The sequence below is a fragment of the Pimephales promelas genome, chromosome 18 (assembly GCF_988280905.1).
Source record: "Pimephales promelas chromosome 18, fPimPro1.hap1.1, whole genome shotgun sequence".
Lineage (NCBI taxonomy): Eukaryota > Metazoa > Chordata > Actinopteri > Cypriniformes > Leuciscidae > Pimephales > Pimephales promelas.
Window position 1 is genome coordinate 17,245,066 of NC_142786.1, and position 14,691 is coordinate 17,259,756.

Here is a 14,691-nt window from a genome sequence, read left to right on the forward strand (position 1 = left end):
CACTCAGGTCTAACCCAAATAACACACCACTCAGGTCTGACCCGAATAACACACCACTCAGGTCTGACCCCGAATAACACACCTCTCAGGTCTGTCCCCGAATAACACACCACTCAGGTCGGACCCTTAATAACACACCTCTCAGGTCTGACCCTGAATAACACACCACTCAGTTCGGACCCCTAATAACACACCACTCAGGTCTGACCCCGAATAACACACCACTCAGGTCTGACCCAAATAACACACCACTCAGGTCGGACCCCTAATAACACACCTCTCAGGTCTGACCCTGAATAACACACCACTCAGGTCTGACCCAGAATAACACACCACTCAGGTCGGACCCCGAATAACACACCACTCAGGTCGGACCCCTAATAACACACCTCTCAGGTCTGACCCCGAATAACACACCACTCAGGTCGGACCCTTAATAACACACCTCTCAGGTCTGACCCTGAATAACACACCACTCAGGTCTAACCCAAATATCACACCACTCAGGTCTGACCCGAATAACACACCACTCAGGTCTGACCCCGAATAACACACTACTCAGGTCTGACCCCGAATAACACACCTCTCAGGTCTGACCCTGAATAACACACCACTCAGTTCGGACCCCTAATAACACACCTCTCAGGTCTGTCCCCGAATAACACACCACTCAGGTCTGACCCAGAATAACACACCACTCAGGTCGGACCCCGAATAACACACCACTCAGGTCGGACCCCTAATAACACACCTCTCAGGTCTGACCCCGAATAACACACCACTCAGGTCGGACCCTTAATAACACACCTCTCAGGTCTGACCCTGAATAACACACCACTCAGTTAGGACCCCTAATAACACACCTCTCAGGTCTGTCCCCGAATAACACACCACTCAGGTCTGACCCCGAATAACACACCACTCAGGTCTGACCCAAATAACACACCACTCAGGTCGGACCCCTAATAGTCTCGCGTAGCCAGACCTTCAGACTGACGGCTGAAGGTCTGGAATTCATAGCAGCTTTCTTTGGCCAAGGCCCGCCCATAAGGCCGTTTGACCGACATGTCAAACAACCAATTACAATTCGTTTCATTCAGCGTCACGTTTCGGGGCGTGGAAATGTCCCCATAACAACAGACCGGTGTGCAACAAGTCAGTCAGCAGTCACCGGAGGCGCTCGTTAACAACGCTCCGCGTTATTAAATTCACCCACGAACTCGCGCTCATCTCCATCTTATGCCCGCTTTGTCACACGGCCAGTTCAACCTCGTATAAATCAGGTTTTGTGTGTAAATCACGTGCCCGCTCACGAGCGATTATTCTTAACAGACACACTGTCCCCGGCGCTGCTTGTGCGTCACAGTTATGTTCATAAAGCGCTCCCCGTTCGCGGTAACCGGCTCGTCTCATTCAAAACAGCCAGCTGTAGCGTTAGCTGTCAGCGAGCCGCCGCACATTGAATACTCGCGTGAGTCAGGCAGCGAATTTAAGTTACGTCCCTGCCCCAGCGCGCTCACGCCTCACCTCCGGCGCCGCGCACTCGCTACATTCCCTTTAGCCTTTAGTTTAGCACATCTAGTGGATGCATAACGCAAACCCAGTCAAACGTTTGACTCTGCAGTATCTTATGTGCCTTATAATCCAGTGTGCGCCGTATATATGAATACTGAATCGGCCAGCTGCGATGTCAGCGTCTGTTGTTTCATGTTTGCCCACAAACTTAACTTGATCTTCCATTATAGATGGAGGGGACATACAACTATGTTTAGCTGATCTTGATTAATGCTCATTGTCACTCATATAAACACAACAGGTTTTCTTCCGCAATCACACGTCTGCACTTTGTTTCCCGGCGGACCGAAAATAAACGCGACACTGACGCCCCCCGGAAATCCGATAAAATTCAACCAATCAGATGACGACTTCGACATTCCTGAAGTGTTTCCAGTTAAGTGTACCATATGCATCAGACGTTTAGCCAACGTTCCGTGGGCGTGACGTCTGAGGCTGAGACTAGACCTAATAACACACCTCTCAGGTCTGACCCCGAATAACACACCACTCATGTCTGTCCCCGACTAACATGATTTTCATTTGAACCTTTCTGGATCCGCCATCAAATTGATGAGTTTAATTATATCGAGTGCTGTCAGAAAAGGCTATAAATCTCCTCCAGCATCCTCACACTCACAGCCGACCTGCCGAGACTCTTCTTTGTGTGTACAGATGTGTGTGTGTAAAGATGTGTGTGTGTGTACAGATGCTCGACATGCAGACATGCTCGAGTCTGCCACGGAAATCCACCAGTACCGAAAGAAAATGTATCATGGCATATCATGTATTTGTGTGTGTGTATTCTCTAATTATTCGGAACGTTTGAGAGGTAGTGTAATAATACACAGCTGATTGTGTGTGTGTGTGTGTGTGTGTTTCAGGTGTTTTACCCCAGTAAAGATGGCACACAGATCCCGATGTTCCTGGTCCACGCGTCTGGCATCGAGAGAGACGGATCTCATCCGGTGTTCCTGTACGGATACGGAGGATTCGAGAACTCTATCCAGCCGCACTACAAGTCAGTGTGAAGATCTCTGTGTGTGTGTGACTAAAGTAGACTAATATACAAAAATAGCACAATATTTGTGTATGTGTGTGCAGTTCTGCATACCTGGTGTTTATAAGACACCTGGGTGGGATCCTGGCTGTAGCGAACATCCGAGGAGGAGGAGAGTACGGCCAGACCTGGCACAAAGGTATCAGCATCTAGTAAACATGTAATAATAAAAAATAAATATATTTATAAATTAAAAATAAACATTATTAAATAAATAAATACAAATAAACATATATAAATAATAAATTAAATACATAAATTTTTTTTATGAATATGAACGAATAATAAATCATATATAAATAATTAATTAACAAATAAAAGTGAAATTACAGCTGTAATTAGTTCAACACTAGGTTCTTGAGTTGCTCAGAGATGTGAAACTCTCCGGTTTCTGACGACTGCATGAAAGTGAAACTTAATACCAGCTTTGAGAGTTTGTGGAGTGTTTTTTTTGAGTCACTTATCGGACAATCTGTTCCTCTAGAGGACTGAGATACAAAATGACTGTTGAAACCAAAATGTCAGAACTATGAACTATTCATGCTCGATGTTTTTAACATTACAATAACAACTAATTATTTTAAAAAAGAATAGAAGTAGTGAACTGCATCTTAACATACAATAATTATAGCATCTTAAAAGTTTAGACACTCGATTGTTTTCAAATGACCATTTATTTAATAAAAAAAACATATTCATCTTTTAACTAAAACATTTAAATGTGGTAATATTAAAGACTTATTACTTTTTATGTACATCAAGATTTTATTGACTGTAATTATTTTTGTTTGTATATTTTTCAAATCCACTACAATCAAACTTATTTTCCTCCTCAGTATATTTGTCTTGTTATCAAGATATAATCTAATTACAACCTATATTGCCATATTTAAAGAAAAAAGTTGTGCTTAAAACAAGAATAAATATCTGTCAGTGGAGTCAGAATAATCATCTAGTTTGTAGTTAGTTAATATCTTCAGTCATGTAGTTTCTTCTCCAATGTATCTTGATTTAAGAATGTTTAGATGTTTTTACTGGAAAACAAGACAGAAACACTGAGGAAGAACATAATTTTTGCAGTGTGTATTTTTGATTTTGTATTTAAACATGAAATATTTTGAATATAATAAAAATGTATTTATGTCCACATATTTCCATATTTTTTAATTTTTTTTTTTGAGAAATTATATTTACACACTTCAACTCACAGTTTATATGGGACATTTTAAATACTGTAAAGTTATTCTTATCTAATATGACCTCATGAGAAGAGCTTTAGTAGAAGTGGCCCAGTGTACCCCGCTCCCCTGTTCAGCTTTAACTCCAGACGGCTTTAAAGAAAGGCTTCTGATTTCAGCGGGCACTCTTGGGAACAAGCAGAACTGTTTCGACGACTTTCAGTGTGCAGCCGAGTACCTGATCCGAGAGGGCTTCACCCGAGCCGACCGCATCGCCATCAACGGAGCCTCCAATGGCGGTCTTCTCGTGGGTGAGTGTGTGGAAGCGCTCTATGGAAACAGTTTACACACACAGGGTTACAAATAAACACGCTAAATGCAGATACAAATCAGCAAATGGTCGAATCACGAGCCAGTTTGGCGTTACTTATAATGTTTACTCACTTTACAAATCTGCAGATTTAGCACAAAATCTCATGAGGCATGATACATAAAAGGGATAGTTCACTTTGAAATTAATTTTTGATATGTTTTAGCTTACCTCAAGGGCATCCAAGATGCAGGTGTCTTTGTTTCCACAGTATTTTCAATTTTGACATTTATCGGTCAAACCGGTGTTGTGTGTCAGACATATAATGCAGTTTTAGGGGGTCCACCTCAAAGAGCATGCACAGAGAAGTCAAAATTAAATATGATTTAATGACTCGTAAATGTAAGTACTAAGTACACATTGATGGCCTAAGACACGAAACGAGTGGTTTGTGTGAGAAAAACGAACAGTGTTTATATAGTTTTTACCTCTTGTTAACAACCGTCGAGCTGTTCTGAATCAGATATACAACTGAACCGAACTGAACCGTCTCCAGACGTTACGCCGGAAGTGATCTCTCGCGAGTCTACGTCACGCATTGTTTACACTGAGATTTCGTAGTTTTACCTTTCACTAAACATATTTAAATCGCAATGGAAGACGATTTCGATATATCTAAATATGTTTAGTGAAAGGTAAAACTTCCGAATTCATAAATTGAATTCATAAATGAATTCAAATGTGGATTCACAAGTGGTTGTTCCTGAAGGAGGGCTCAGTAACTTACTTACCCAGTGTATATGGATCAGCTTCCTCCTATGAATCACAACCCAGATAGCAAACTGACATTCAACGTAGATCAACGTAGAAACATGACATCGAAACAACGTTGATCTGACATTGTTTTGCTTATCGAATTAACGTTGAACCAACGTAAGACGCGTCATTCTTTCAAAACTAACGGAAAATCAACTTGAAATCAACGCGTTGTTTCAACGTTATGAAAGCAAACCAATTTTCGATTTTCATTTAGCTTTGAAGAATGCCGCGTCTGACGTTGGTTCAACGTTAATTCGATGAGCAAAATCAACGTTGTTTCAATGTCATGAGAGACGTCGTTTCCACGTTGATTCAATGTCAGTTTGCTGTCTGGGAACCTGTAAGTATTATTAATAATTGTTGCTTTTATGGGTTTTGAACGGTTTTGTAGCGTCGGGCACGAGGAGGGAAGGCGCAATAAGTATGTGTGTGCGCGTGTGTGTGTGTAATTTACGCTCAGCGCTGCTTCTAGGCCTCCAATGTCAATTTTTTTTTTTTAAATATGTGAAATGTTTGTCGCTATTATTGGACTTGTCATAAAGAATAGAGCGTCTTGTTGTACTGAAGTGCTTTATCGTTGTTTGAGTTGTTGTACGAATCATTTGGGAGTCGGTGAGCAAATCAGTTAAAAATAAATGCATATTATAAGACAAATAAAGTGTTTTTTATCCTTGCATGCATGTTAAACTGTTTTGGGGAACTCCTAAAACAAAAATAGGAACATTTCAAATGCTATGATAGGGGCTCTTTAAATGCATTGAAGCAACTACCATGTGATTGGTTGATTAGATTATTGCATTAATGAGAAATTGAACAGGTGTTCCTAATAATCCTTTAGATGAGTGTATTTAAATAAACTGTTGCTGCGTCCCAATTCGCTTACCTATAGTACGCCCTAAAAGTATGTACTCTTTTTGTGAGGAAAAAGTACATACTTTTGAGTGTGTAGCAAAAAGTAGGCAACCTTTGGGACGTACTATCATGTCATCTTTAACGGACAGCTCTGTCGCGTGCTGCGTGCATCCTGTCACCGTAAACTGCCCTGTCAATCATCTTGTCACAGTTAAAATCCTCCATTCTATCTAATTTTATTTCCTTCCGTTTCGGAGAGCACGTTCATCTGTCAGTTGTGGGTCTCTCCTCATGTTTGCAATTTGAATATGATGATGCATTTAAAACATAATCGCTAAACGTGTCTTTACAAAAGTTCACAATGTTGCTGCAAATGCAATATAATGTGGACAGCATTGAATAAATTCATTTTCGTCAGGTTATATACTGATAATTAATCAGTCAAAGCTCTTTATCTAAACCTCTCTACACAACCGCGGGGACTCGCGCGTCCTCCGTATCGACTACGGGTCTGTATTTTTTTAACACTTTTTACTCGTGTTTGTAGTTCTAACCGAATCCTCGTCCAACGCGCAATGGTTTGTGGGCAATATCAGCTGTTAGAGTGTGCATCGATCTACACTTCGGATTCTGACCGGAAAAAGTAGACCATCCGGGTATCTTTGAAACACTAATTTCAACATACTACGATTTGGGACGTACTAATTCTATTTTCGAATACTATTTAGGACGGATAGTATGCGAATTGGGACGCAGCATGTGACTTAGTTAATCTAGTTTATTTCTCTCTTTTTTTCTTTCTTATTTTTGGCTAGTAGAAGTTCTGAATGGCTGGTAAGATTTATTAACCAAAACGGCTGGTGAGTGAGAAAGTTGGACACAATAATCTCCAGCGAATGAAAAAGTGATCACTCGACAGCTCACACACTCACACACTCGTCTTCTTTGCACATGGTTAAATCAGAGTCAGCCTGTAATGGAAACGTATGGCTGTGCAGCTATGAGGATCTAATGGTGTGTGTGTGTGTGTTGTGTGTCTTTACTCACAGCGAGCTCTTCTGTTGAGTAAACATGACATTGACACTTAGAGCTGCTCACTCTTCACTCTCATTACACAGCAGATTTAGCAGGACAAATACTGTTTCAATCTCTGTCATATTCACTGTAGAGAGAGAGAGAGTGAGTAAGTGTGTGTGTGTGTGTGTGTGTGTGTGTGTGTGCGCCGATCCAGATGTTTAGTCACAGTGTAGATTCATGGCCTTTAAAAATGTGAGGTCTGTCAAATCGGGAAGTTCTATCTGAGTAATCCACACATGTGAAGCCCAGTCATTTAAGGCGCAGGTATGTGAGTCAGTGTGTCTGGTAAACACGGAGTGTGTCTGGCCATTTCATACAGTGGAGAAGAGTGAGTGATCTGTGTTTTTATAAGGCCAGACAAGTAATTCGTGGAGATCAATTTGTAAAGACATATTCAAACACGCATATCTATAGACTAAACACGTAATCCTCATGTGCACGCCGAGTTTCACAGATTCGTGTTTCTGAGGCGCGCTATATAAACGGAGGTGACTTGACTTGTTTTCCTGTGTGTTTTTGTTCAGGCGCGTGTGTGAACCAGCGGCCCGATCTCTTCGGTTGTGCCGTCGCTGAGGTCGGGGTCATGGACATGCTCAAGTTTCACAGATTTACCATCGGTCACGCCTGGACCACCGACTATGGCTGTGCGGACGATCCGGAGCAGTTTCAGTGGCTCATCAAGTACAGCTTCTGTCTCCTCACAAACCTAGAACTGTATATGAAGAGTTCAGATGCAAAAGCCGCTAAAAGCCATTTGAAATTTTCTTCTTTAATGATGATTTTTTATCAAACTTGTATATTTAAGTTCAGTAATTTCACTTAAATAACAATTAATAGGTAATTATCATTGCCATTTAAGTGAAATCACTGAACTTATACAAGCTTGATAAAAATGATCATTCTAGAAGAAAATTTCAAATGGCACTTAGAGGCTTTTGCATCTGAACTCTTCATATATAAACCTATACTGTATATATGCTATACAAACCTATACTGTATACATAAACCTATGCAGAATATGCTATACATAAACCTATAACTGTATAAGTTAAAGGATTAGTTCACTTTTGAAAAAACTTTTATAATTTACTCACCCCCATGTCATCCAAGATGTCCATGTCTTTCTTTCCTCAGTCGAAAAGAAATTTAGGTTTTTGATGAAAACATTCCAGGATTTTTCTCCATATAATGGACTTCAATGGGAACCGGATGGTTCAGGTCCAAAAGACAGTTAATAACTGTTTCAGATGCAGCTTCAAATGTCTTTAAACGACACCAGATGATGAATAAGGGTCTTATCATGCGAAACGATCGGTTATTTCAAAGCTTATTCCAAAAATGTAACTTTTCTAAGGACAAATGCTAGCCTTTCTCCATTCTGTGAGGCGCATTTGTAACGTTATGTAGTACGTAATTACGTTCAAAAGGTCACGGGCGACGTAGCCAGAAGTACAGAGTCAGAGTGTTTACAAGTTAAACGCATAGGTTGAACGTGAAAACTAACTCAAACGCCGTTTACAAAAAAGGAATTAAAAGGTAAAACAACGATGTCGGACGATTTTGATTCTGTACTTCCGGCTACGTCGCCCGTGACCTTTTGAACGTAAATACGTATTACGTGACGTTACAAACGCGCCTCACAGAATAGAGCAAGGCATTTGTCCTTAGAAAAGTTACATTTTTGGAATAAGCTTTGAAATAACCGATCGTTTCGCATGATAAGACCCTTATTCATCGTCTGATATCGTTTAAAGACATTTGAAGCTGCATCTGAAACTGTTATTAACTGTCGTTTGGACCTTGAACCATCCGGTTCCCATTGAAGTCCATTATATGGAGAAAAATCCTGGAATGTTTTCATCAAAAACCTAAATTTCTTTTCGACTGAGGAAAGAAAAACATGGACATCTTGGATGACTGACATGGGGGTGAGTAAATTATCAGCAAATGTTTTTTCAAAAGTGAACTAATCCTTTAACTTAACCCTAACATATAAGAAGGCCCTCCTGTCACGTACTGTACCAACATTTTTTACCATTCCAATACAATTCCATATTAGAATAACAATGTTTGCTCTTTCACAGTCATATTGTCAGGAACTGCTCCAAGACACAAAGGTTGAGAATCCAAATGCAGTTTTTAAAGGGAAAATCCAGTTAAACCGGATAACAGGCAGTGGCGAAAACACAGGGAAATCAGTCCAAACAATGACTAACAAATCCAGAGAGTGAGACGGGTATGGGGAAACCCGGACACACACCAGGAACAGGGAAACGTGCAAGAGTGTGTAACACTTCGTAGGACTTCGTAGGAACGAATGTGAAAACCAGGCTATGGGCTCTATGCACGGCGGTATTTCCGGTGTAAGGATGCTCGATAACTTCCGCCGATCGTAGAGTCCAATGCAATACCGAGAATTGATATACTCCATGGTCATACTAAAGAAACGTTATTCACAAAAACAGATAAAACAGACACCCCTCGTTGTGTTTATGCTTCTTTTTAAAATTATATTAAATAAACATAACTATTTATAAAATCACATCTAAACGTATGTAAGTTTCGTTTCAAAGACGGGAGGACAGTAAATTTTGAAGACTCTGCCATAATCCCTTTAATAATCCATAATCCTCTGCCTTTAATCTCCACAACTGGAAATGGACGAGCATCCTTGCGTCAAATGCGGAATATAGCCCATATAGGGCGATAAAACAAGGCAATGAGGGATGACGAGTCCAGGCAGAGACTTCTGGGAAATATAGTTTCATTAGGGAATGACAGTAGTCTGGAGTGAAGCGCCCTCTGGTGGTGATGATGGGCACTCTCACATATGATGGACACAGATCTTAAAAATAACATTTCTTCAACACCAACAAGTAGTTGTAAGATAAAGAAATAATAGTCAAGTCTCCATCTATACGGCGCTTTAACAGTACAAATGTTTCACAGCAGCTAAACAGGATACTAAACATAAGTTTGATGTTTCTCTGCATAACCAAGAAGTAGTTGTAAAATAAAACTAACATTTTACAATAAGGTTAATTAATTAATGTATGAACTAACAATGAGCAATACATTTGATACAGTATTTATTAATCTTTGTTAATGTTAGTTAATAATACTCCAGCTGTTCAGTTGTTTGTTCATGTTAATTCACAGTGCTTCTTTAACTAACAAACACAACTTTTAATTTTAATAACGTTAGTAAATGTTGAAATTAAAATAAACTAATTTATAAATGCTGGAAAATATTGTTAATTCTTACTTCATGCTAACTAATGTTATTATACGGCACTGTGGAACGCTTGATTCTGATTGGTCAATCGCACATCCAGCGGTGTATCATTCCCCAATAATAACAGCAGAAACACACTCATCTGGGTCACTGAAGACATCAGCGCTACACACTCGCTAGGAATGGCTTTTCCGCATGGAAGTTTTGCGTTTGTCGAGCTAATGAAATATTTAAACTCAGTTACTCAATATTTTGTGTACAGTTATTTAATTATGCCATCCAGTATCACAGACTCTCTCGTTTCACACAAATAAATCGAATAAATGTAGCTTTGATAAGCTGAAGAGACTCTTTATATGATAAGCTTGTGGCTGGTCAGCCCGTTCTCATCCCAAGGCGTCATATACGACCCTTTTGCCAAAGCAAAGACATCCAACGTACATGGCACCCTTTAGCGTCAATATGAGACGCAGTATGAATGGTCCAGAAAGGCGCCTCCTAGTGGTCTGACCCTAACCCTACCCCAGACCTAAACCTACCCATAACCGAAGCGTGTTATATTGACGCTAAAGGTTTCATGTGCGTTGGATCTCTATGCTTTAGGAAAAGGGTCGTATATGACGCCGTGGGATGAGAATGCGTTGGGCTGGTCATGTAACTGTTGCTGGTGTTTCACTTACTCCAGCTGAGGCCCAGTGTGTGTCTATTGTTTTGTTCACTGTTGAATTATGAAAAATTACAAACATGTACGATTGTAAAACAGTTTAATCTGAAATCAATATCTCATATCTCCATAATTATTAATGTGTTGAAATGCTGTGTAATAAGTGTTATGACCGTATCTCTTAAATGTTAGTTTGATATCGCCGCTGAAACGGGTCTCTCCGCGCAAGCTTTGCGTTTAAAGAGATAATAAAATATTTCAACTCAGATCAATATTTCGTGTCTAATTATTTACTTTAGTATCTGTGTAATAAGCAGATAATCTACATCCAGCTGGCTGTTATCTCAGAATAAACACCTTCAGGTGTGTGTGTGTGTGTGTTCAGGCTGATGGAGACCTGATCCTGATCACCCAGTTGGGATTATTCTGAGATACCAACCGGCTCGATGTACATCCATATTTAACTAATGAACCTTAAAGTGTAAGCAACAGTAAACACAAGTGTGTGTGTGTCCCGCACAGGTACTCTCCTCTGCACAACCTCCCTGAGGCCCCTGGAGCCGGGCCCCCGTACCCCGCAATGCTGTTGCTGACGGCGGATCACGATGACCGCGTGGTTCCTCTACACACACTGAAGTACGCAGCCGCTCTGCAGCACGGTGTGGGCCGAAGCCCGGCTCAGACGCGGCCGCTGATGGTGCGAGTCGACACGCGGAGCGGACATGGGTCCGGCAAGCCCACCGCTAAAGCCATCCTGGAGGACACGCACGTCTTCTCCTTCATCGCACACACGCTGGGCCTCAGCTGGAGAGAGTGAGACACCAGCAACAGTTACATGACCAGCCCAACGCATTCTCATCCCAAGGCGTCATATACGACCCTTTTGCCAAAGCACAGAGATCCAACGCACATGAAACCTTTAGTGTCAATATAACACGCTTCAGTTATGGGTAGGTTTAGGTCTGGGGTAGGGTTAGGGTCAGACCACTAGGAGGCGCCTTCTGGACCATTCATACTGCGTCTCATATTGACGCTAAAGGGTGCCATGTGCGTTGGATGTCTTTGCTTTGACAAAAGGGTCGTGTATGACACTTTGGGATGAGAACGGGCTGACCAGCCACAAGCTTATCATGTAAAGAGTCTCTTCTGCTCACCAAAGCTACATTTATTTGATCATAAATACAGTAAAATAGTGAAATATTACTCCAGTGTAAAGCATCTGTTTTCTATGTGAATATATAGTAAAGTGTAATTTATTCCTGTGATCAAAGCTAAATTTATCATCATTACTCCAGTCTTCAGTGTCACATGATCCTTCACAAATCACTCTAATATGAGGATCTGATGATCAATTAGTATCATTATTATTTACATGTTTATGTCAGGATTCCTTGATGAATAGAAAGTTGAAAATAACAGGATTTATCTGAAATAGAAGCTCTTGGAATGGGGGGGGGAGAAGAAAAATAAATGCTGTTCTTTTCAACTTTCTATTCATTAAAGGATGTTGTACACACACAAAAATGTACAGTTTTCTACATTGATATTAATAATGAATGATTTGATCATCAGATCCTCGTATTAGAGTGATTTGTGAAGGATCATGTGACACTGAAGACTGGAGTAATGATGATAAATTCAGCTTTGATCACAGGAATAAATTACACTTTACTATATATATTCACATAGAAAACAGATGATTTACACCATTTCTTTTTTGTATTTTAATCAAATAAAAGCAGCTTTGGTGAGCAGAAGAGTAAGATTTGACTGTGTGTGTGACACTCGTCTCGTGGCGTCTGGAGAGAGAGAGACGGAGAGGAAAAGGCATGTGAGAAAAAAGGTTCTTGACTCAATTTGAAAGAATTCTAATGCCAAATGACGCCATAATACTTTCATGTTTAACGTGTTTTTTTGTTTTTGTTTGTTTTTTCTTGTGATAAAGAATGCATATGAGCTGAATAATTCATTACAACAAAATCCATTATATGATCCATGCCAGAACGCTTTATGTTTCTTATGAAGACTTCATGACGCAAACTCCGAATCAACACGCACCGATACACACTTCTCTATATCATAATCATTTGTTAACAAACATACATTCATTACTTTATTGAGCTCATCATTTCTGCCTTAAATTGATAGCTTGTTTAAATTACAGTTTTTCTCGATTGTTTACACACATTTTCTGAAAGAATGCCTCATATTTTCAGAACTCTACACACAAATCTAAAAACACTCACACAATTTGCAAAACCCCTCAATTCTCCTGCAAAATGAAACTTTACATTCAAAACAATGTTATTTCTTCTCAAAATTGTATTTTGTTTTCAAATGACACACACAAACCATCAAATGAATAGACATTTAAAAGAACCAGTTGAACACTGATGTGCTCAATGTAAAACACTATGATCAATGGAAAACACTCCTTCTCCATTCATCATAATGACTTAGGCCTTTTTTTTTTGTTCAGTGTTACACTTACTACAGACATTACATACATAAGTGTGTTGTAAAATATTTGAGAATATTGTTTTTTATACCCAGAACACACAAATACACGGTAACAAATATATTTTATTTTTCCCACAAAATCAATGGGAGATAGATCGCACATTTTGTACACCCCAACCAACACAAAGTTGCACATACAGTGGTCTACATACAAAACTACAGAATTTTTTATGCTGTTACAGTAAAAAAAAGAAAAAAAATATCTATGCTGCATCTTCTCTTTGGCTTTGGTATTTTATGCTAAAGCTCTGATCACTAATTGTAAAACTTCGTGACGGGTGTTTGCCCATGTGACGAGTCAGTGTGAATATTTGAATGGCAGTGTGTTCCTCATGAAAACAAGAGATTTTCTGCATGAAAATTGTGCCAAATGCAGAGAATTGTGTGTAGTGTTTTGAAAAACGTGTGTTTTAGATCTGCAATTTGAGTGTAAAGCAGGAATTGTGCTTGTAGTTCAGCAGAATTGGTTCAGGGGGTTGGTGAATGAGTTGCATGTTGTGGTCGTTGTGTCTCAAGTACCAGAAAATGTGTGTAAACAATCGAAAAAAACTGTAATACATAATTAGCTAACTGTGTGATTTGTATTTGTACATTTCTGACATCCCTAAAACTTTGACACACCTCTGATTACAGTAGACATGCATTTTCTGTAAAGCTGCTTTACTGCTTTGAAACGATATTGTGAAAAGCGCAATACAAATAAATGTGTATTGAAGTGAATATAGCACATTTTCTGTGTAGTGAGTTAATGAAGGTCCAAAATATGGAAGACACTGAATTGATTGTTTTTTTCCCCAGAATATCAATGTCCATTAAAGTATGTTTTTTTGTAACAATAAACAATTTATTTGATCAATCGATGTAGGCGTATCCTTGAATCACAGCCGTCCAGTGTCTTGCAATCCCTCAAGCAAACACTAGAGGGCAGTAAAGGACTGCGAACCCGCCGTCCGGACCTGACCAGTTCTGCTGTCCCCTGGCCAGGCTGGAGGACCAGCTTAAAACCTGCTTAAACTAGTATAGTTTGGTTTAAGCAGTTTTTTGCAAAACTCTTCCATAAACCTGCGGTTAAACAGAATCTGTGAACTCAGTGGGGAATCATTTAATGAACTTGAGAATGATCAATTAGAAAAGATTACAAAAAATATCTCACTGAAGTGAGTTCAGATCTCTGTAAAGCTGACAGAGAAAGTTAAAGCTGACCTGAGATCAGTTCTGGATGAAGAACACAGAGTAATGCAGAAAATACTGATTATTATCTATTACAAATTGACATTACAATTACAAACAAATTTCAAATGTGATCGTATGTGTAATTATAGGCTGTTGCACAACATGATCACACACTGTTCTCTGCTTCTGTATCACACTGGAGAGACGTGAAGAGTGTGTGACGTGAATAGTGTGTGACCTACTTGAACA

General features: G+C 39.7%; 1 protein-coding gene across 1 annotated transcript in view; it reads left to right on the plus strand.

The window, feature by feature from the left end:
• LOC120464753 (prolyl endopeptidase) overlaps positions 1–14,127 on the plus strand; it is a 54,863-nt gene extending 40,736 nt beyond the window's left edge. Inside the window, exons 11-15 of the mRNA XM_039654274.2 lie at positions 2,439–2,575; positions 2,659–2,753; positions 3,972–4,103; positions 7,375–7,531; positions 11,272–14,127. Coding sequence (XP_039510208.1) covers positions 2,439–2,575; positions 2,659–2,753; positions 3,972–4,103; positions 7,375–7,531; positions 11,272–11,566 — 816 coding nt within the window. The 3' untranslated portion in view covers positions 11,567–14,127. The remainder of the gene's footprint in view (positions 1–2,438; positions 2,576–2,658; positions 2,754–3,971; positions 4,104–7,374; positions 7,532–11,271) is intronic.
• The last annotated feature ends 564 nt before the right edge of the window (positions 14,128–14,691 follow it).